The sequence below is a fragment of the Pelmatolapia mariae genome, linkage group LG15 (assembly GCF_036321145.2).
Source record: "Pelmatolapia mariae isolate MD_Pm_ZW linkage group LG15, Pm_UMD_F_2, whole genome shotgun sequence".
Lineage (NCBI taxonomy): Eukaryota > Metazoa > Chordata > Actinopteri > Cichliformes > Cichlidae > Pelmatolapia > Pelmatolapia mariae.
The window spans coordinates 2,550,668-2,575,328 of NC_086240.1; the positions used below are offsets into that span (position 1 = coordinate 2,550,668).

Genomic DNA, 24,661 nt, shown 5'->3' on the forward strand with positions numbered 1-24,661 from the left:
TTATAGCATAAAAATGCACATGATGTGTTTCACGCCGTCCTTCGAGCTTTTCCTGACAGCTAAATAATGTCAGATAATGCTCGGTGTAATGCCAATAATAAAAAATAAAAATGCACCAGTCACTGTTAAAACCCTTTGTTTTTCCTCCTGCAGCTGACAATGAAATGCAAGGCAAGTTGTTTTTAACTTAGGCCTATTGTAGTCCTCCACAATAACTTGGCTAACATGCAGCCATTCAGGAAATAAAACTTCAAAAACTTGTACTGCAGGCGTCGAGACAATATTTGCACAAATGGAAAAACCCAACAGAATCCACGCAAGCAGCTCAGCAGTCTGTAGGCACTAGAAGTTAAAGTAAACTGAAGCCAAAACAGGGTTTAATCTCCTCCCTGCCAGCACTGCACAAGACATTTTTCATAGTGAATTTTATAATTAGAGCGTTATCCAACTTGTGCCATCCCCCAAGTGGCAGCATTGCTACACAAGAGGAGAAGGCCCCTCGGAGGCTTTTCTGAGCATAAGGCATATGTAATGAGTCACGAGGTCCCTCTTCAGTCCAAATGACATTAATTGCCGTCCAGGCAGAAGCCTGCTGGGAAACAGCCAACACATGTGCAGGTTAGGGCAACTCAACAACAGCCACATAATGATTTTTTTTGGTCCTAAATTGTGTGCAATTACATCATGTGTGTGACAAGCACATCCCTTTTATCAAAGACAATGTGTCTTATCACGGGGAGAGGAAAATATGATGAATAAAGCAGTTCTGTGTGAAGCGAATGAGCTGGTTAAACCATCAAAGAAGTCGGGGCAAGCATGTCTTTCCTTTCTCTTCTTTGGCCTGCCTGCCATGTTCTCACAAGATGTGAATGAATTAAAGATAATGTGGGAAGAATGAATTAAGCATGTGCTCTTCAGCCTTCAAACCACCTCAATCAAAGGGATCTTGTGAAATTCAGAACAGGAGGAGTAGAGGGGGTCAAGAAAGCTGCGGTTAACATCGGCCATCTTTGTGCTGACTCATACTGTCACGACCATAGCCTTAGATCTTGCACAGGGCATGACTGCAGGGTGCGCGGACACTCATTTCACAAAAAAATATATCTTTTTAAATCCTACTTGGTGAGCTTTGTGGATATTTTTTTACTTTATATGTGATCACCGCCATCTAACTTTAAAATCTTCTTTATGTATTTCTAGTGTGCATGGTTAGCGTACGACTTCCATAAACCAGTCAAACGCAGCACGGGCTGAGACACCTTGACTTTTAAGCCACGGTAGATGCAGGTGAAGCACAAAACAACTGAATCCTGATGTAACTAATAGCATCTTTTCATTGTACGCTGCTGCTTTGCAAATGGCCACTTCACTGCAACAGCCCCTCAGGATGAATCACGCTCTCATTAAATGCACTCACAAAATATCCAGTTGTACTTTCAGTTCCTCTTAAAAATATCTCTAAGGATGTTTCTAGAGAAGAAACTTTGGTAATATGAGCGGGAAAGACAGTGTTGTGATACTGTACACGCCACACACAAGTGCACTCTCAGTCTTTTTTTGTTTTTAATAAAATTAAATAAATAAATGGAGAAAACTTGTCTGGCTGTGTGTAAACAGCTCTAAAGCGATAACCACCTGATTCATTTGTTTTCATAAAGACTAGTTTATCTGCCAAGCATTGTAATGGCCAAAATATACTTTTTGTATTATTTGTCAGTAAATAAGGCCAATGAGATGCCGGTGGGTCATATTTATCTATTGTGTCCCATCAGTTTTGAATCAGCTTTGAATAATTGAATTTGCATTCACAGATAACGAGCTGGAGGACTTACTGTTCTTTTGTTTCACCAGTTTAAACACCGGTTTAAAAAATTTCACAGTTATTGCGTTCCTGATAAATATGGAACATTTGCAAACTTATAACAGATAATATCTTGATATAATGCTCATAAACAATTGGCAGTTATAATCAAACAATAAATCTGTGACATAACAGCACATAAGTAAAGAAAAAGTAACGTTTTTCTCTGCTTACTTTTCTGAGTTTGTCTGATACCAGATTGGCACCACGCTGTAACTATAGAAATGTGAAAAGAATGTTTTCACAGAACTCTATGCAGTCCTGTGAAAAATTAATTATCTTCTTACTGCCATCATACTAATTAAGAGGGTAAGCAGCAGCACCTACTTGATTAATTCGTCATCAGCAAATTTCTATAAAGCAGAGACTTTGGCAGTTTGCTGGTCTGGAGCATTCAGGTGTGTGTTAACACAATAACACAATCTTGCCGGCAGTGGACATCCCAGAAAATTTACCCCAAGGTCAGACCGTGCAAAGCTGAGAGAAACTGCAGAAAACCAAAGACCTACATTTCAGATAGACCTCAGTTAGCATGTTAGTGTTACACTTCATTACAGTAGAAATCCTCTTCTTTCTAAAGCCAACATGACAACACAGCTTATGTTTGTAAAGTTACATCTGAACAAGCCGCAAACCTTTTGAACCTGTGTTCTCATACCACCTATCAAGCATGGTGGTGGAGGGATAATGAGTTCGGCTTATTTTGCAGCAACAGGATCTGCACATTTTGCAGTCATTGAACTACCACGACTCAAAAATGAGGACATCTGTCAATCAGCTAAAGTTTGGCTGAAACTGGGTCATGCAGAAGGACAATGATCCCAAGCACCGAATTTACAACAGAATGGCTGAAAAAGAAAAGAATCGAGGTGATGCAACGGCCCAGTCAAAGTCCAGACCTCAGCCGTGCTGGTCAAAGCTGTGCATCAACCAATGCCTGGAAAACTCGATAAACTGATGCAATGTTGTAAAGAGCAGTGGCCTAAAATTCCTCCACAATGATGTGTGAGGCTGATACAGAAAACAAGGACACCAAGTTATTGCTGCTAAATGTGGGTCTACAAGTTAGTGAACAACTGGGTGCACGCAGGAGTACACAGTGTACTGTAAATACTTCTTTTTCACATAACTGTAATTCAGCTGGAAGAAATCACGTAATCATGAAAATGGCACAAAAAAGGATCAATTTAAATTAAACTATTTATTTAAGACACTTTCTAGACTTTTGTAGTCATATACTCGACCCGCAGAGCTACAGACTGACAGGTTTGGCATCCAACTGAGCTTTTCCTGGATATTGATAAAACTAATAAGTATAACTTGTTTGAAAATGCATAATAACGAGCAAAAATATTCCCAAGAACCCTGAAGATAAATATCACAACCAGCAATACATGTTTTTTTTAATTATTAGAAAACCATGTAAAATAAAGTATCTGTATTCTCCAGAAGATTAACCAAATTCAGACAACAAGACATTACTTTGAGATATTTCCACCACATGTGTGTTGCTTATATTGGATTTAAAGAGCAGAAAATTAAACTCGAGCACTCTACCAGAAAATAACTACCAGAATGCAATGAGGATCACGTATTGATTAAATACGAGTTCAAAGTTTTGCAGCGCATTTTTTTGCCTCTCTTTTTTCTTTGATTTAACCCCTGATCCCTAACCTTAAAAAAACTTCTTGAGAAACTTCAAACCAGCCAGAAAATCTCCTAACCAGTCGACACGCATGCACATCCCACAGTCCCCAGGCATCAGGATAAAAAGGTCATCACCAGAAATGGACACCCAATCAGACCGGACTCAATTGGGGGCCACGGCCTCTGCGAAGAAAACTTTGACCTGACAGGAAATGTTCTTTGTCTGTGTGTGTGTGTGTGTGTGTGTGTGTGTGTGTGTGTGTGTGTGTGTGTGTGTGTGTGTGTGTGCTGGGACGTAGACAGAGGGCTTTGCAGAAGTGGAGCTGAAGCTAAAAATAGAAAATATTCTTTTTTTTCTCACCACAATGAAGAGACAGAGAAAATGGCTGAGGGCAATGCAAGAGCAGAACAAGAGATGTGAGGATGGAAGACTTGCCTGTCATGTCCTTGGCCATGTGCCTCGCTGCCTACCCAGAACATTTGAGGATCAATATGACTCTGACATAAACTCTATAACCTTCAGTGATTCAGTGCTTATAATAATCCTATATACGAGCCATCCAGTAGGAAATATCTTTTATCCATATAGATTGGTATAGTGATGATCCTTCCTTCTTAAAAAAAAGTGATAGTCTTTTTTTTGTCGCCTTGTCAATAGGGCTTTGTCATGGTGACAGTCAATAATGGCAGGATTAAATAAATAGAAACTGGCACGCTCTAAAATGCACAGGTACTCACTCTCACTCCATCTGTGAAGGAGTTTCACACTCAAATTTGATCCCTCTATTTTTTATCAGTGAGAAAAAAACAACTTTTTTTGATACCAGCAGGTCCTTAATCCTCAATGAATACATTTGCAGCGTGCACGTACGTGGATGCACGTGAGCGTGCGCGCGTGTTTGTGAGGGAGCCAATCTGCTACGCTGCTGCTGATACGGAAGGCAGAAGATTTTTTTTCTTCTCGCCTTCTTTCCGCTAGATTTATTTTCTAATGTTGACGTTTATCACTTGAGCTGGCCTGCAATTCATCATCCCTCCTGCTCGTCAATAATCCGAAAGAGAGTCAATTTGCCTAAATGTGAATCCCTTTCTTTTATTTTGTTTTACTCCTCCGTCACCGTTTCACTCCTTCTCCCTCCATCTCTGACTCTCTGTCTGACTCTTTGTCCTGTGACGGCTCAGGTGAGAGACGGCGGGGGAGCAGGAAGTGGCTGTAACGGGGTAATGCCGAGCCTCGCGGGAGGATTTAGGAGTGTCTTTGGAGCTGACATGGCTCCTAGCCTTGTGTGTGAGAGACACCCCGGTCGACTCCAAATCCCTCTGATCTTTCATTAGGTGTTCGTCAGAAGATATCCCCGCTCAGCGTTCAAGTACGCATAGGGTTGCATCTGCAGCTGGATAAACAGAGGAAATTAGGATGCTGCCGACTGAAGTGACGCGCTCTGATCTCAGATACTGTAGCATCTGTGTCATATAAGAAAGTGAAGCTAATTAAATTCATTTGTTGTTAGGATAAATGCTGGGCTGTGACTAAGACTGCGTATAACAGGTAGACAGAGCCAGCCTCCGGATCTGAGAAGTGAAGCCGCAGTTAGGAAGCATTCTTACTAACATCCAGAGAACTGTTCAGAGGCCTAAAACTTCTCATATATCTCACTGAATTTGTGACCACAATAAACATTTTTACTCTTATGCTTCAAGTCTAATTAAATACAATCTGATGTTCAATGTGTAAAATATAGTCCAAATGATGGAGTCAACAGACAAACCAGGTTATACAATCCCTCAGTGTCTTGGTCAGATTGAGACCTCCCTCCTCACGTCTGGTTTAAAAACACCAAGATGAAACAAACACTAGTTTTACTTCAGTTTATGAAGATCCTCATTATCTGCAGCAGCCGTTCTTCCTGTGGTCACAAATATTACACTGCAACAATCTACATACAGACACACAATATCACAACAAAAACAAAACACAAACAAGCAAACATGTTGTTCCCATAATAGGGAAAGCACAACGCTATTACAGGGTGACATCATGGTGGTTATGACCATCTTTTATATACAGTTAGCAGACAGTTGCCCTTTTTACACATCAAGCAGCTGATCTGAAGGAAATATCCGTCTTTTTATCTTCTAAATGTTTGTTATCAGCTCATCAATCACTTTTTCACACGTCCTGCTTCTAGCTTACCGATGTTTAAGAACAGCCTTTCTAAGAACTGGCTAATGTAATGCATGTGAAGGATTTGCACAGCTACCATGCACACTCACAGTGGCTATGCTAATTATTTATAGCCCACAAACGTCTCTAAATGTGCTATTTTGTTTAAGTGTTATACAGATGAAACTGTAGGAAGATACCTTTGACACAGCGGAGTGGAACAACATAAAGGAGATGCTAATTGGACTGGTACTTAGACATATAGCACTCTTCGACAGTAACTGAGCACTCAAGTGCTTACTGCAAGACTGCTTCAGCCATTCAGACACATTCATACAGCACTTTATTCAATGGCTTAAGCACATATATACACAAATATGCATTAACACTGTGATTGATGCATCGCTTTGTGAGGGGCTGAGTATCCCGCCCAAGGATGTGGACCGGAGGAGGCAGAGATCGAACAACCGACCGCCGGATTGGTGCACGATCCATTTTACCTCCTGAGCCACAGGCGCCCTGTGATAGATCTAACACTGAGTGCTTAGTGAAGGAGTGAGAAACCGAAGGTATCTTACCAAAAATGTGTCAGGACTAACACTCTCAAATATTGTTGCTATAATAAATTGTTGTTTAGTGAGGAGAACAGGGTTTTGAAATGAAAATGGCTGCCACTGAAATGACTTTGTCCACCTCCTCATTCAGTATAACCTGTACCGGGAGCTTTAGGAACGCTGTTATTCACACTGCAGTCGGATTGAAGCCAGCTGAATGACCGGCACTAGCACTCGATCTAGCCTTCAGTGTGAAAACAATAGTGCAGAAAAAGAGAGAGGGAGGGCGAGAGAGATAAGAAGGAGTGGGAGATAAGAGGGAGAAAACGGGTGGTGGTGGTGCGGTGGCGTCAGAGTGAGAGAGAAAGGCAACACATAATTTCGAATTCACAGCCAATGTGCTCGTGTGCTGAGACCTATCTGAGCCAACTTTGTCTCTGATCCTGCTCTGAATTCTAAAATACCCAACATCTCTCTCTCTCCCAAACTCTCCCTCTTTACTCCCACTTTTTCTATTTCTTTAGTTTTTATTTTCATTCAAATTCCTGTATCAGTTTTTTACATTTTCGAATGCGCGCGACACTCTGCTCCACCTCGCTTTCATCTCCTTCTTCTTCTGTCTCTTCATCACAGTGCGAATGGAATTCATGTCCTACCATGAAACTGTGAAAATACAAGCATACCCCAGGGCTTTGGCTGTCACAGAGCAAAGAAGACAGAGGCAGGCACACTAGTTTGTTGTAGCTCATTGAATTTTTCATCTTAATCCATGAAATATACATCGCTGAGGCCAGGGCTAAGGCCACAGACCACATGGGTACATTGTAATAATGCTGTGCCCTGTTTGTCTAACCCGAGCAGTTATTACTTGCTGTAGCTCTCCCAAATGTGGTGTGTGTCTGTGTGTGTGTACCAGAAGGTCTGCTACATAAACTGCTCTCCCAAAAGTGCCTTTGGATGACATGGATGACTGACAGGCAGATGTCTCTGAAGAGCCTTCGTATCATGTTTGGAGTGTCAGTGTACTGTGGTGTGAAAATTTGTTGAAGGAGCCTGTGGAAACGTGTGTGCGCGTGTGTGTTTCTGCATGTACGTGGCCAAAGCGGAAAGCGAGAGACGAGGTGAATATGTGGGTGCTGAGCCAGAAAGAGAGAAAGAAGGAGTACAAGCACTCGTGTTACATATGTTTGGGTGTATTCATGCATGTGTTGTTTGGAAAAAAATACAAGACACAAAAAGGCTTTCCTTGTAATGTGCATTTAAGTGTGTCAGAGCATCCTTTTTCTCCTCTGTTTTCAGTCACAGGGAAGGTGCCTGCTGATGTTGTTAATTATTAATACCCGCAAGCACCACATTCTCACCCTCGTTCCTTGATTATTCTGTGTCAATTCACGAATGTCAGGGAAAATATTTTTCTGGCGGAGCAAATAAATATAAATCAGGACACAAAAAAGTACTTTAACGTATGACTTGATACCTTGTAGCTCGAATGCAAAGAGCTCTCAAGAGTAAATCAAAGTCCCGGTAATTTTCTGCCAGTACAATATTGGGGTTTTCAGGGTTAGTCCCTTGATAAATATACAGAAAACCATGTAAAAAAACTTATATGAAAACTTCCTGGTACTTTGCAATATGCTATTTTTTTTTCAGCGTACGTGACTTCAGCCCATTCATATTCATACTGCAGCACTATAGGCAGCTTTCCGCTTCTCTTAACGCACAACGAAATCTTATGTATGTGTTTTTTTTTCATTAGTAAGCGCTGCACATGAGGCTGGATTAGCAAGCAGGTGAAGCAGACAACCGCCTCGAGGCCCAGACTCCCTGGAGCCCTCGGTGCCCCGAGTTCACTGCTGTCAGTTGGTAGTAATTAATTAAATGGCTCTGTATTATTGTCTGTCTCACTGAGGGACACAGAGTCAAAGTGTAATTGTATGACCTTTAAGACTTTAGTTTATTCTGTGCATTGTACTTAATGAAACTGCATTTAATCTAATCACAAAAAGCTAATGTCAAGCTGAAAATCTGCAGCCTTGTCCCCGGTCCCATGTTAGCTTCATATTACTGAGCACTAGATTTATCCGAGCCTTCTCAGTTTAGGGACGATTTGGGGTATTTTTTTTTTTTACCTTACGTACATTTTATAATCTTCTAGTCTGCTAAAGTTCCAGGATACATTTGTTTCGGTTACATTTATTCAATAACAATTAAGTAGCATTAACATCAGCACAAAAACTGAGCACCAGGAGCTTCATGGCATGCGTTACTATGGCAGAGAAGCTCCTTTAGGTGTGCATAATGTGTCCATAGTGAACGTGCTAGTAACATTGTATCAATATTTTAGTTTTTAAAATAAGCTAAAAAAAGCAAGATTTCATTTTGATCTATTCTTGATTCCTTAATGTAATCAGACATAGCTCCTTCTTTGACATCTGTAACACAATGTTATGTACGCATTAATGTATTAAAATGATAATATTATTACTATAATTATACAGCTACAAGTTTGATTCAGTTTATTGTCACCTTGTGTGGAAGCTCTTAAATAAACACTACAAATAAATGCTTAGCTTGTCAATTTTATAGTATATTTTGATGTTAACATTTTTGTGCATTCAGCTAAGTAAAAGACTGACTACATTACTTAAATGGGATATTATAGTACATCTTAAGTCACTACAGTATACAGCACAGTGTGATAAAAGAACGGGTGCTGCAAAAATGATTAACGATGACCTCGCTCTATTCAAGTGTTGTGGTAAAGATGTGGAAGAGACTAACAGCTGAAAGAAATTCAGACTGGTGTTGGTGTTAGAAAACGGCCAAAGCAGAGGTAACAAAAGCCGACTGTGAGTGTATAAAAGAAGCTGCTAGTGCTCTCTACATAATGGGAAATAAAGTGCATATAAAGCCTACAGTGCTCAGGTAATTCATCTATTTGGCCCCCTAACAAGTTAAATCAACCACACAAAGCTAGCTTCTGTTTTGTGCGCTTCATCAGCGTTGCCTCAGCATCATCCATACAATACTGCTACGAGTTCACAAAAGAAGCCTGCCACTAGTCCTGTATTTTAAATAATCGTGTCAAAATACCTCATTTCCTTCAAAATCCAGCTTCTTTTTGTATATATACACGACAGTTTGTCCAAACGCTATCTGCTAGCAAGCATGCAAGCTATCTTCAGGTGTGAGCACCCAAAATATTCACCCAAGTAATGTTAATAATCTGGTGTCATATATTGACTTCATAGGATACAAGTGAAAGTCAGTAATATTCTCGTAATAATGTTTTTGCTGTGCGTTTAGGCAACAGCCACGAGCTAAAACAATGCAATGTGCTGCATCTCCTCGAAAATATGAATAACAATAACTCAGTGGAGATAAAAATGACTCTGCTGTTCAGCCTCATAAAAATACTTATTTACCAACAAGGTTACCATAATGCTGACTGCGTGTACTCCAAGCAAATAGATGTGAAAACAGCTGCGAGGTATATTTTCCCTGTTCTTTATTTCCGTGGAGGGAATCAAATGGTGGAATACAAAGTAAAATAAGAAGCTGTAATGTTATCAGAGGCCGTGAACCGTAACCAAGATAATATCTATCTTTCCTTGCCGGGCCAAGAGTAACTTGATAGAAGCGATACATTGCTGGCCCTATACGCGCTGATGCACACAGGTACACATCCAACATCTTACGTTAGCTCTGTCAGAAGGAGAGGGAAGGAGGCAAAGAGACACTGTTAGACACAGAAACACAAACCTGATGGATGTGCAAAGTGTGTAAAACTGAATGAACTGTTCTCCTGCATGAAATCAATAAACTCTGTATGTATTTGCACATGCACGTGTATATTGCAAAAGCTGACACACACTGCTCTGGTGCATTTACCATCCATTGCCACTCATCCCGGTCGGCATCTTGTGACTGAGTGCCCGCACTGGGGTTTTCAATTATCCAGCAGTCGCACCTTTTCTCCCAGTGAATTAGCATGAGGGGAAAACTCAAGTGGGTAATGGAATTCCATGTGCCGTTTCTTCATTAGATGAGACGAGGCTGTCTGGTTGGTGAATCTTTCTGAGGGAGTGAGGATGATGGATGGCGGCGGGATATAGGTGTTTTGCATGTGCTTGGTGACATCTGGCACGCATCTGGAGCACATGTCTATTCGTTTGAGGCATTTTATGGAGCCCGTCACTGTTATCACAAAAAATAGCTTTTTGTTTTTTCTTTTGGGCAAAGTGATAAAATATCACTTCTGATGTGAAGATCGCTTAGATCACTTCAATTCAAATCAAATAAACTTGTCAAGCTCGAAGTTTGAGAAAGCAAACAAATAATAATGTCAGCATTACTAAGACAAATTTTATGGTTCAAACAGAAGCCTCTGAGATCAGCCAATACTTAAATGTCTGAACTTGTAATTGGATTTTGCACTGTAATGATTTTGCATTGAGCATATATTTGCATTTAACGGAGAGTCTTTATCTCGTCAGGTGCCTTACTGTACCTTTCCTCCCCTGATTAGAAACCAAAAGAGCTGCCACACATGAAGCCTGATGGATCATTTTCAATTTCAGCTTCGCACAACTCCAACTTGTCACCTACAGCATCTCCACCCAAGCGAGCTTATCCGGGCTCGACCGAGTCGTGATTAACCAGGCTTCGGCTCACTCTCTCCGTAGTACTTGAACAATGTCGGAGAGAAAACAAAGAATGCCTCTGGTGCCTGAGCACAGTGTGTTTGTTGTGTCGTGTAATCAAAAAGCAGACCTGCACTTCTCTCTGGTTTTCAAATAATGAGGTCAGCGGCTGCGCGAGTAATTCCTGTGAGCCAAAAGCTTCAGACTGCTCTAAACACCTTGTTTCAGACAGGTGTTTGTACTCCTGTCTGTGTATGATGTCAGTGAGAGGTGACGGCCCTAATGTGGTCAAACCTTCTGTCTACTGAGGAGAGCCAATCAGAGAAAAGGAGGCCCACAGGCTGAGGAAGCAACGACAGTGGATGAACTGAGAGGCTCCAACAGGGTCCGGCATCATATAAGCGTCATTCTGAGCTGTGAGCTCTTGTGCAGTTCAAGAATGAAAAACATGCAAGTGGAAATAAGCATAATAGGTCCCCTTTAACTTCTTACATAGCAGAATACCACTTTGAAGAACATGATGCGTATGTAAATTACTACTGGCTGAATTAATAACGTCTGCCTTATTTTTTACAGTCACTAATGATTAAAACAGACGATATGAGATTGCATCTTCAAAGGAACAGACTGGAATGTTTTTCCTTTAATATCCAGACAATATTTTGACAGTTTTGAAATTCCAGCCTTTAACAACAGTTACCACCTGCCGAGTCATCGCTGTAAAGAAAAAGAAACAGGTTTTGTCAACGTCTATTAGGCAGCTTCTTTAACTTTGTGCCATTAATTGTCTGTCTGTGGCAGCTGCTGTTGTAATGATGATTTTCGGCATAAAAAAATGCAGTATGGGTGAGATTCTGAAGGATTTCACTCTTTGATGGTGAGCCTGTGTGTGTTACATCGTGGGTAATCTTCAGCTGCAGTCTCTAGAGTGAAACTGTGTGACACAACCATCATATATCTAGCCCACGGCTGAAAGTTCTTCTGCCGTGGATTCAAGCTCGCGTGTGACTTTAATGTGCACCTCATGTACCCACATACGTGTGTTACTACTACCTCACTGCAGTCTTACCACAAGCCAGATTTGACTTGTCTTGCACCTAAAAGTCATCTGCGATTCAAACAGGATGATATGACAGTTTTTATCTTATCAACATGAAGCTGACAAGGATTCTCGTCTGTTTTACTCTTTGTATTCACGTCAGACGAACTCCTACCGGCGATTGTAAAATGTCGCACTCACCTCCCAAAATTATGCCAAATTGCCCCTCGCATTTCAAAGCAAGCACGCAGTTGTTCTTAGCGGTTAAAATGTAAACACTACAATCAGTATTTTAATTCATGATTGCCAAACAAGCCGTAAGCTAATCATGGAAAGGAGATAATGAAGAAAGCGAGAAGGGAGAGGAAGACTAAGGAGGGAGTCTGTGATTAGGTCTCACCTCAAGATGCCTGTTTTGTCTCAGTGCTCTGGGCTCTGCAGAGAAAATGCAATGTGTACTGTTTCATCTACGCTGAAAGCAGAAGACACATGCGTTAAAATCAAGGTCAGAGAAAAACTCACGGTGTTTATGATCCTTCACTTACAGTAAACTGTAAAAGTCCTGAGCCACCCCTGTTTTCTTTAGATTTTGCTTCCAAGGAGTCAGACTTACTTGTAATTTTGAAGGTCTTGAGCGATAGTTAAGTTGCAGTCGTGATTATTGAGCCCTTTAACACTGACCTACAAATTATTCAAGCATAAAAACACACCGAACTCGAGGGATGAACCAGTGTTGTGTCACATAACAGATAACTTATTAAAGAACCAGTGTGAAACTGTATTTTTAGGGACTTTAATGTTAGTCAGTCATAAAAACACGTCATTCTTTCCCATTTCTGCAGCTGAATCTACCAAAATTCCTAAAGACAAAATTGGAATTTGCAGCAACAACGTCATTCCCAAAGAGGTATTAGCTAAAAACTCACATCTCAGCATGGTGTGCAGTTTGTCCTTAAAAATGAGGAAAATGGGCAAATGGAGAACAAAAGAAGATGCAGCAGGGCTGAAAAAACTGCATCTGCTGCTTTCAGTATCTGAAAGTCATGTTCTTAAGAGAGGCGAAGGACCTGAGAGATGCCTTCGGTCCTTCAGTTGATCCATCTGCTCATTGGAAACGGTCTCAGTGGAATGGTGGAAATTGAGAAGCTGGACTCAAAATCAGCACCAACTGGTCTTATGGAATGATGAATCTAAATTTGTGGTTTAAATCATCATCAGTATGTCCGGAGGAGGTCAGGAGGGAGATACAATACCGAGGGTCTACAGAAAAAAAGTATCATCAGAGTTCACTCCATTATGCCACCTGGAAAGCATCTGATTGGCGACGGCTTCAATAAAAAACCATCAGTGTGGAACGCCATCAGTCATCGATTGGCCTCAACATTAGTGAAGCAGTGTGGGATCAAAAGGCTGAAATGTCCAAAGAACAGCTCTGAATGTCCTTCAAGAAGCCTGAAGAACTAATCCTGAGTTCTACTTAAAGAAAAGACAAGAAAGCTGCATGAGAGCGTTCAAGCTGTGGTAAAGAATAAAGGTGGGCGTACCAAATACTGACTTCCGTCTTTCGCCTTATATTCTGCATTTCCATGGATGTTTGTATACGTTTCACCATTCCCACAGCAAAATATGTGGCTCAAGACTTTTGCACAGTTAGAAAATTGGAGTAGAAAACTACAAAAGCTATTTTACTTTTTGTTGACCACATCCTGTCATCGAAAAGACGTTAAAGTCTGACAAGAGAGCGCGCTCCTTTGAGGAAGCGGTCTAATAACCGTAAAGATGAAGCTACATAAATCCAGAATCGACAGGCAAAAAGCCCGAAACCTTTTCCTCCAGAGTTACTGCGAAATGAAAAACACTAACAGCAAAGATGTTATATATGTCATTAGGAAATATTATTTAATAACAAATCTCAATTTCTAAGCATTTCTACTACACGCACACAACTTCCTGAGACAGGAGTGTTGTTTTTGGTCTCTGATATTCCCACAACTGCACATATGAGGAGTTCAAAGTCTAATGTGAAGCAAATGATAATCTATGCTTCCCTGTAACAACAGCAGTCGTTAGAGGTGAGATCAGGCAGAGGATTATTCCTGACAACGACGTTTACCGAGCTCACAGCTGAACAAAAAGCCTCGCTTTGTTCTTCGGGTTTCTGCTCAATAATGGGGGAGCATTTTTTTTCTCAACTATTTTATAGTTTAAGGCAACAATCATTTTTAATATTAAACGAAACCCACTTTGTTTGTACACCCTTGGCTGTCAATAAATCATCTGAAATATTTGCAGTGTAGCCCACGCGAGCAGCTAGAACCTACACTGTGTTCAGAACACGCTGCCTCTCTGAATGAACTGGTGAAGTCTCCAGTTGCTTTTCTTTCTATTAATAAATTCATTAGCGCGTTAGACTGGAGGAACGAAGACATTCATCGCCCAATGACTCGCAGCCAAATTATATGAGATACCCTGCTTGGCTAGCTGTGCCGCGATATCTAAAAAGCAGAATTAAAAATGCATCCCTTTTCCTTCCTTTAGAGTTTCCTGCAATTACTCAGTCAGTTAGAAACACGCAGGGAGGCATTTCCCACATCACCCTCACAACCAACTGTACGTCTTTATTTTCCCTCTGTCTGTGCCACTCCACTTCCTCTCTCACCTGTGCGCACAAGGAAACACACACACGTGCATACACTCCTATCTCTCTATACTGTAAAGGCAGCTCCAAACTGCTTGCTGTTGGCCCTCATCTTTCCAGAGCAGATGGCTGCTTCTCTGCACCACATGGCCAGCACTCAGGAGATGAGGGGAGCTCTTTAAGAAGAAAAAGACTTTCAATCTGCTTTAGCAACTGTAGCTCCTCCTCATCATCGCATCTTTTTTTTTTCTTTCTTAATTTATTTTTATTTTTTTTGCATGGCGTCAGCAGCTACTCGTCCCTTTTCCCGACCACACTACCTCTACATGCATGCACTGCAGTGATTCCACACTGCATTCATCAAGCTGCTGTTGATGATTATGTAAATGCGTAATGCTTATGTAAACGAGTCAAATGCAAGGTCGCGATGTGAAAGTATTAAGATGCTGCACGGGTGCACAGTCGACTGGCTGAGAATTCCAAATCGCAGCACGCCTGTTTTCTATGGTTCTCCAACGTGTGTGTGTGTGCGCATAGATATATATAGGTATGGAGATGCTGGGAGTTAGCCTGACTGTGGTGGAGAAGTGGGGTTATTCTGGATGAGCAAAGACTTAGAGTAGAGCAGTAAGGTTTTTTTTTCCTCACTGGGTCTACATTGTGCGTATAAATCAGTCGGAGCACCGTGGGATGAATTTTGCCTGAAGATTGCCACAAGGAAAGGAATGAATCAGAGGTTTGTTTGTGGTCATCACCTTGGTTGTAATGCCTGAAACACTTGAGTGCTGAATTTTGAATGGACAAAAATAATACATACAATGTGGAGCATGATGTAGTCACCCAGACGTGGGGCGCTGTCGATGCGGACCAGGATGCCATCTTTTATGGTCGTGCTGAAGCCCACGGCTAGCCGGTCCGTCCGGGTGCTTGGCCTCTCGTTATTGGGCCACGTGTATGTGATCAGACCCCCTCCTTTGCCAAAGATGTAGGTCGTGCCAGCTGTGGAAATAAAAAAACAACAACAACAGGAATTAGATTTGTTGTAGGAGAAATAGAGGCAAATAGAAAGAGGTGAAAACTGAAATCTGTGATGTACAAACAGAGACTAACTAGACGCCAGGGAGCATCGTGTTGTCACAAACAAGACACGTTTCTGACAAAACTGGATTAACGCTTCTTCCATTAGGGGCTAAATCTACTGTAATTCCGTTACAGCTTCCTCGCCGGGGCGACAATGTAACTGTGTCGAGTTCTATTTTAGGATTTTAATGCTATTCAGCCACCGCCACCTTTTGGGTAGAAGTCAGCTGCTCCCCTGACGCCATCTATGACCTATCCAGCTCTTAAATATAGCCCCTTCCCAGGGAATTACAGCCGGTATGGCCAGAAACGGCTAAGTCTCCCAATCCTCATGTATTATACATGAAACCTGCAACCAAAGAACAAAGGTTGGCCCAAGAAAGTAGAGAAGGGGGACTGAGGGGGATCGAAGAACTTTTGTCTGGTTTAATTTGACAAATGCAGTGTTGAAAAAAAGGAGTCAGTACCAGTAGGGAAGTGTATATATCTATCTATATATGTATATAGATAGATATATATATACGTATGTATGTATATGCAGATTTGTGTCAGATTAGAGCCAAGCTTGGCCCTCAGCCAGAGAATCTGTGAAAACTGTTTGTGGATTTCCTTTTTTATCATTATGTGAAACTGGCAAGAAAGACCAAAGCTATTTGTTTTCAGGGTGGGATTCAATTCCAACTTTTGAATATTCCCTGAGGTGAGTCTGAATTAAAGCGTTGATTCCCTGAGCCGCTTAGCCGTCTCGTCCGCATTTAGCCAAAGATAATCGAGAGATCTGAGGCATTAGACCTGCAGCAGATAGTCTAGTAGGTGAATCAATGTGAGAGAAAACCGGTTCCTGTGGCCTAAGGAGAGCGGAAAGCGTGTGGCCCACCTCACAGGGCAACGCTGGATTCCTAATGAAGTCTCGGAGTTCTGGCATCAATGTATGAATTCATTTTTTGCTGCCTCCATCAACTCTCGGCTTCCCTTTCTTCTGCATCACCTCCCGCCCCTCGCCATTTCTCTTTTCCATTCACTTCCTCTGCAAGTCACCTGAACATCTGTTTGACCGTGTGATGGGTGCCCAGCTGTCTCGCTGTTTCCCCAATGAAGCGGCCAACAATCTGCTCTGTGGTCTATAATACCCTGGGGACTTCAAGAACATATGGATGAGAGGGACTAAAAAAGAGGGAGAGACTCTAGTGACCAGATGAGCATCTCTATTTGCCTTCAGGCACACAAACAGGTCTGTATTTTACACAACTCAGGTGCCAGCACTGCAAACCACCAGCGAAGGTCGTCCGTGCGCCGAGCCTCGAACAAACCGCCTCATTTCGTATAGCTAATAATCATAAATGGATGGCTTTAATGCAGATATTTTTATTTTTCCTGAACAGAAGTGATAAAATCATTCAGCTTCTGTCCGAGACATTACTGCAGATGAAACTACTGAGCGTATCACCTGCCTCAAATAGCATATTTCACCCATTGCAGTGCATCAGAAAACAAGCCCCTGATGCTACGAGAGGCGGCAGACAGCAGCCTGCAGCCAGGTTGCACCCGATCTGGCTGCACTGTCTCATTGCCTCAAAGTTTCTTCTTGCCAAAAGAGTTCGGGCAGACTAGGGATCAGTTTCCCCGGCAAACGAGCAAACTTCGCCTATCTCATCTAGCACACACTCGGTTTTTTTGGAGGGGATGACGATGATGAGCAGCAAAGATACAAGCACCCCGGGGAGCCAATTATCACATTGAGTAGATTTGCTTAGTGTTTCAAGAAGACAATGTTCAGCATGAAGTACACACAGGCTGCCACACGCACAACGGGCTGACGCACACACACACAGAGCAGGCGGGCTGACGGAGACATAAATGCACATCGTGATGCAGCCTAAAAGTGTGCAAACACGTGCGCATTCGCACAAACGCTCGGAACATGATGCCTTCTCACATTTTCAGTCACACAAGTGGGTGATTATCTGCACAAGTACAGAGAAGAGAAAGAACCCGAGATCGCCGAGATGTAGCACATTTCCCTAACAACCTGCCGGGGCCCAGACTGCACCAGCTGCATTTCCACACGCACACAGAGGAAGTCCACTGCATATCAACAGCCTATGCATGCAAGAGTATTACGAATAGCATCATTTCTGATACTCATATGAAGGAAAAAAAAAGATTTGTGTGAATGTTACGCAGCTGAAAAGAGAGAATGCACATGTCAGCTACATTTCCAAGGTCAAGACTTTGATTTGAATAATTTCACTGAAGCTGCAGCTGCTGAGATTTTCCATTTAAGTGTGGACGTACTGAGCACCAATATTAATTTCAGCAGCTTTGCAAAGAGACTAATTAGAGGGCGGGGGGGTAAACGATGGCATGTTATAACATTTCTAGCATATTTTCACACTCATGCTCTCAGATATCTTAACTAAAACCTCCTTGGGCATTTACCTGTCCTGCAAACTGTTAATGAACAATAGTCTTCAAGGTTTTTTCTTTTTTGGGTCTCTGTTTTTGGGAAAGTTGTCTGGGCAGCACAAAAAGCAGTTTTTTGCCCCCCCCCCCGCAATAAAAATGTTGATTTCTTATATTCACTTCAGCCAGCAAGCATTTTAAGACCGATCAAAACACCAAAGTGAGGGCCAGGTGCACCAATTTTCGCCTTGATTTTCTTGGTAACAATGCAACAAAGATTTTGACACAGCATCTAGGATTTTAATTCACTCGGCTGCATAAAAGAGGTGATAAGCAGGCTAATTTGTTCTCTGCTTCTTGGAAATGTCTGAAAGTCCTCCTCACTTCAGCGCGCTCCAACTATTCCAATGTCCCTTTCCTTTCTCCCTTGTAATTACCACAGACTATTTCTTCTGATGTTGTGCTCATTCTTGGCATTCTCTAAGAGATGGGCCATCACTTTTGGCCACAACTTTTTTCCCCCCTCCATCAGTGCTTACAAGGCTGGAAGATTAATAAGCAATAAATAGCAGAAATTATGTATAAAATACACACATGGGCTTTCACAGTCACGAAGCCTGGTGAAATGCTAACTGTAGGGGAAATATCATCAAAGGAATCAAATCTACAAACAGTACAGACTGTAGAGAGCGTTATTTTAGTCTATCAGAGGGGACTTTCATCTCCAGCTTTGAATAATGCAATCTTGCTATGGCCACTGGGTACTGGAGGGAGGCCATCTGAAATCTAATTGTAACACACTGGTGCTACATTGACTTGGAGATAAGAAGATCTCTGAAACAAGAAAAATGACCAATGCTGAATTTTTCAAACGATTTCTCTTTAAAGAAAACAAGCAAAAACACCCCCAAAACCTATGGAGGGAGTATAGCTGTGAAAATAAAGGCCACATACTAATGCGCTGCTCCCTAGAGTTGTGATTCATTGCATCTGCAGCATGGCTCCGTTTAGAGACAAACTGTAGATGAGAGACTAGGTCAAAGCCTTGGCCTCTATTTCACAGAGGTCCCCTGAGGCGTGGAAGAGCAGACAGAAGGTCAGGACACCTGTCTGCAGGACAGAGCTATGTTCTGTCCTTCAGCCCCCACATGACATTACAAAACTAAAGGAATGAAGGGAAAAAAGGGAGGAGGACACAGGATTTTCACACAGAGCCAGAAATCACTGCAGGTCACTGCTTTCAATGCACCTGACCAGTGTGGGGAGAAATGAGGGCGGCGGAAATACGCTGGAATTCTCTGTTTCAACCTCAACTTCATAGTCATTAATAAATAATGGAAAAAAAAACAGTCTAAATACATTACTGGATTTTTGCTCTGGCTCTACTCGGAGTCTGTCTTCTACATGCACATATGAACTTCAGCGGCTGGCAATGATATCTGGAAAGGGGCAAAAGGAGCGGAGCAGCTGCCGTGATGCATGTCGGTTATATCTGGGTAATTGGTTGTATTCAGACTTCACACCATGCTGTGATAAAACCCTCTGTTTAGAGGCAGCAGACCTACAGTAAAAGCCAGGGCGAGGTGCTAGTCGAGCTTTTTTCTCTCTCAGATTAAGTTGGATGGAATACTGGGAGTGTGTGTGTGCGCTGCATGCATGTGTGTTAGACACCACTAAGAAGAAGGTGGCACTACCAGCTACCCACAAGGCACACACAACTGCAGCGGGTAAATGCTCTAAACTCCAACTCTTTGTGTAAGCGTGCACAAGTGCACGCTCAGAGTCATTTGCATAGACCAGTGTGAGTCTTAAAGCATGCACACACACGCGCACATCAGCAAGTGCACACATTTTCTCTCCTTTCTCCTTGCTGTGTGTGTGTGTGTGTCTTGTTTATGTGCTTTTATGTTTTTCCCCTTGTTATCTCTTGGGCTTTCTGCAGCACTGGCACCCCAGGGGATGGAGAAAGAAGACAAACACGGTTTGATGTGGTCGAATTTTCTGCCATCGGAGAACGAAAAGAAAGCGGAGCTCTAAAAAAAAAAAAAAAAAACATCCTGGAAGTGAGATGCAAAATGTAATTGCCTCCTCAATCATGTTCAAAAGAACTCTATCATTACAATACTTTCCCCTGCTGTGCTTCATACATAGGGAATTATTAGGCTTGCTGTCCTTCACACAGTGACAATAAAGAATCATTGGCAGAGGAATCAAATTGTGAGATACTGAGCTGTGTAATCACTGGGATTTATCTCCATTTTACAACCTCTTATCATTTCATAATTCATATTTCCAACTGTTGCCTCTCCCCTCTGGGATAGAGTGAGAGGAGGACTAATGATTGAACGTTCTCCCTCTCCCCGCCGCTCCTCAATCAGCTGCCAGAAGTAAGCTTAGAGGAAATAGCTAAAATGCTTTACAGCGATACCTATGTGTGTGTGTGTGTGTGTTGTTGTGCTTTAAAGTACTTCTGTGGCGCCTGGTGCGTGCGTGTGTCTCTGCTGTCATCACACATGGTGGTCATGTGTCCCATCTCTCAAGAGCAATGGCGAACAAAAATGCAGAACATGATGGATGAAGGGCGGTGTGTCGTGAAGAATGGCTACGTAAAGGAAACAGGCAGCCTCGAATGATTTACACTGTCTGTTTCCCCGTTATAATAAGCTGTAGCATTACCGCACTATATGGATTCACGCACCAAAAACCAGGGGTAATGGAAGCAGGGGAAAAGCTAAAACTAGACACAGAATGGACTGAGCATATATAGTGAAAAGTGGTTTTACCCGCGCAGCCAGAGCTGTATTATGATGCATGTGCAAACAGCAAGCTGTAAAAACCCACAAAGCGTTGGGATTGTGACAAACAAAAGATGTAAGGTTTCCACCATATTTTGCTTATAGCAATATCGCTCTTTAAAACTCTAATAATTCAGACTAATTAAACTTTATGTGTGCTGCGTGTTCTAGGGTCTGCTATGGATAGGGAGGACGGCTTTTGTGTGTATTCTTAAAGAAACGTACATAAATGTCAAAAAAGCTGGCTGAAAAAATATGAAGCACCAATGCAAACGGCGATAATGGCCTACAGAGTTATTTCCCAGTGTACACAGTACGTACAGAGCATTGTGCAGCTTGCTCTGCATTGTATAACATTTTGTCAGAGTCATATTCTAACTTTATGAGGCTAAACTGACAAATGCAGTGAAGTGAGGCCAAGGTTTAGGCAGCTTCTGCTTGGGCTGCGAAGTTGCACCAGTAGCCAAGATGATAAAGTCTGAGCCGCTGGGCAGCAGCTCCACTGTCAAAAACTACAGTGCTAGTATTTGTACTACACTTGCCCAAAAAACGCCAAGGGAAACTGAGGCCTTTGTGCTGCGGTGGGATTTAGCGCTAGTGCCAGTTATGTTGGAGGTAGCTGTTGGTGCCAGCTCTGATGGAGTGCAGCTGTGGAAGAAGAAGCTGCAACATCAGGAGGGTAAACAGGAACATATTGTACTCTGTGTAGTGTCTGTGGAAGTGTAGCCAAAATGTTTTTCATTTTCTCTTATTCTGCTGATTCGTGTGTCAACTTATAATAAGTTATTTAGTGTGTTAAAAACTTTTTTCAGGCATCACATCTTCACACCGGAGGTGCGACCAGTGAAGGATCTGCTTGAAGAATATTTATCAGTTATCTAATTTGTTGTCAAGTAGAGCCTGACTGATACAGGACTTTTAGGACCGATACCAGGCGCAGTAAATCTGATAGTTGATTTTTTTTCTTTCAGACTAACGAAACACATAAAATTTCTGTAACTTCTGTTAGGTGTAGCAATTTATGTGACCTCACTAAGCTATTATATAAATGCAGTTTGAAATGCATCTTGCTTTACTGTCACAACAAGTGGCAGATAACTCATTTAAGCTCAGTTTGTTGTCGTTATGGTAACGTTCAAAAGTCATGATGCCAACGGGGAAGCTGTAGAGTGCCCTCTGGTGGACACATCATGCAACAGTCAACACTAATAACACAGCTGAAGGGTGTTTCTCTCGTCTCTTTCAAATCTTTATTGATCTGCCACTATAAAGGCTTAGAAATGAACATATGATATGAATGATACGATATCGGTACCATTTTATCAGCTACTTATTATTTCAGATATATTGGTTTTGCAGATAAATCACTCAAGCTCAATTTCAATTTAAAAATTTAGGACCAACTGTTTCAGTGTTCCTTGTATAACCCACTGTTTACTCTGTTGCTAATTTATGAGAAACACTTTCTCACACTCATGAGACACAGTATAATAACAGAAACCTGTGCCTGTATATACAGGTGAATGTGCTCAGATCCTAATGAACACTATTCACCAACCCTTTTCTACTTTCCTGACTTTGTTCCTTTTACTAACGTAACTATAACAATAAACCCCGAACGAGTACTTCCAACAACACAACAGGAAGTAAAAGGACTCAATCAAAAAGTTTCCCGTTCTTGTCACCCTTGATTGGACATACTTGACATATTTCCATGACGAACAGCTTGATTTGCCATCTGTATCGTGTGGCTGTGGCAGAAGCGACGAGATGTGGAGATGGTGAACGGGGAGTAAGTGGGGAAAGAGTCACTTTTTGCTGCAGGAGGGAGGGAGGGAGGCAAGACACGGAGAAGAGAGGAAAAACACAGATGGAGAGAGAGAGAGTCAAGCGGTGTCGATGGGAGCCCGAGATGATCCGAGCCCCTCCACCCCCACTCTCTCTGAGCAACAGGAAAAGGCTTTGTAACACTGGCTCCTTACTCACAGGCATGTCAAAGCATCCTCAGATCGCTATAGAAGAACGGGAAGATCGACTCGCTGACACCCATTAACAAAGCAGTCATGTATCCTCACTTCAGATTCATGCAACACTGCAAAGGTGCAAATGTGAGTACACAGAAAATACACACACATACACACACAGTCTTGAACAGCAGAAGGTGAGCCATAACAACTCCCCTCTCATTACCGCGAAACTTGGATAGCCAGTCTCACCCTCCTACCCCCCCCCCCCCCCCCCCCCCCCCCCCAGCCTCTCCTCCTGCTGCATTACTGACACTCCTCTCTGTTGTAGCGGCAAGCGGACAGAGAGGAAGGGCTTTAAATGATTTTTTTTCTCGGTTCTCTGGAGATGTCAGCTCCTATTCTCTCTGGTTGTAAAAGGAAAGGGAAGCGGGAAGGGGGTCTGAAGAGGATTTCAGAGGCTGGGTAGCAGGGAGAAAGGGAGGAGGTGGGGTTGCAGCTGAGATCTACACAGCTCTCTAGGCTACAAAGAAGACCTGTCTGCTGACTTTAATGCTGCTCACTGCCACCAGTGGATTTTTGTTTAGAGAGGGGAGAGCGACGTTGTGGAGAGATGAAAGGAGAGGAGGTACGAGGTAGGAAAGACGCGGAAGGATGCTGGAGACAGACTGACACCGTCAGATGGACGGCAAAGGTGGAGCCAAGTCAGCTTGTAGGAGCTCAAACACAGAAATATCACTAATAAGTAGTTGGGACACTTGCACTCCAAAGCTTTGTAAAACCTGAATGCCGTGCTTTTGCATGGTGAATATTAACATTCTGTCGGATCCAGTGTTGACGCTCCCGCCGCTCTCAGAAAATTAGGACATGAGCGTCTCCTTCCCATCATTCATAATGCATGACACGCAATGTGTGTGAGGCATATCACTTCAGAGACAGGCCACACCGAACCCTGGCGAGGATTAGGTGAAGAAGACCTCCTGAAGAATAAGGGAATCCAAGATGGCTCCGAGTGGAAGCATCATTTATAATTGAATCTTCCCCAGAGGGCAGTGCAGCCTGTCTGTCTTAGCCAAGGCTTCACGGAGAGAGCCCGTAGCTCCACTCTCCCTCACTCTCTGTCTCTCTCTCCCCTTTTCTCTGCAATAACTGAAAGGCCCTGATACACAAATACAACACTGCAACTTTATCCACTGATCTTATCCTAAGGCCTTTATGACTCAAACCCCAGTTGGACACATTTACTCGTTTCTGAACTTTTTGCAAACTTTTGGTCCAAGGAGTGGCTAAAGTTGAGACTTTACACTTTTGTGTGTTGCCCTTTAGTGTAAAAAGGAAAACGAATTTGGATAATTACACTGTATATGACAGACACGTGTAGCTACTGTGGCGTCATACACCGATCTGCGAATTCTTGTTTTGAAGCCTCGAGTTTGGCGCTTCGGCACTAAAAACATCACCATCGTCATCTTACTGACAAACATTTAATTCTCAACTTCTAATCGTGTCATGTGTTGAAAACCAGGAATTGAGACCAGAAACAAACTGGAGCAGCACTAATCGGAGATAACTAATCTGAATTTCAGGAGTGGGACCATACCTCATACACTTCCCTCCTGTTTCTGTCTATATATGTCCTCCGCCTCCTTCTTTTTTTCCAATTCATTAATTCATCCACCTCTCATTAGTACATGGGAGTATGCATGGGCTCAGGAGCTGCCACCAGTCCTCAGAGTCCTTCTCCGAACCACAGCCCCAATTCATGCTTACTCCACCTGCCATTATCCATTAAAATGCTGTCAAATGTGAGTGAGGCTGTGGTCCCAGCTAGTGGCATGAGGTATTAAACTAGGCAAGAAGTGTAGTCATTTTC

At 42.4% G+C, this 24,661-nt stretch overlaps 1 protein-coding gene across 11 annotated transcripts in view; it reads right to left on the minus strand.

Moving 5' to 3' along the window:
- Positions 1-24,661, minus strand: part of nrxn3b (neurexin 3b) — a 314,465-nt gene that overhangs the window by 62,914 nt on the left and 226,890 nt on the right. For all 11 annotated transcript variants that reach the window (XM_063496537.1, XM_063496538.1, XM_063496541.1 and 8 more), the window contains one exon: positions 15,364-15,545. In XM_063496537.1, the coding sequence (XP_063352607.1) occupies positions 15,364-15,545 (182 nt within the window). The remainder of the gene's footprint in view (positions 1-15,363; positions 15,546-24,661) is intronic.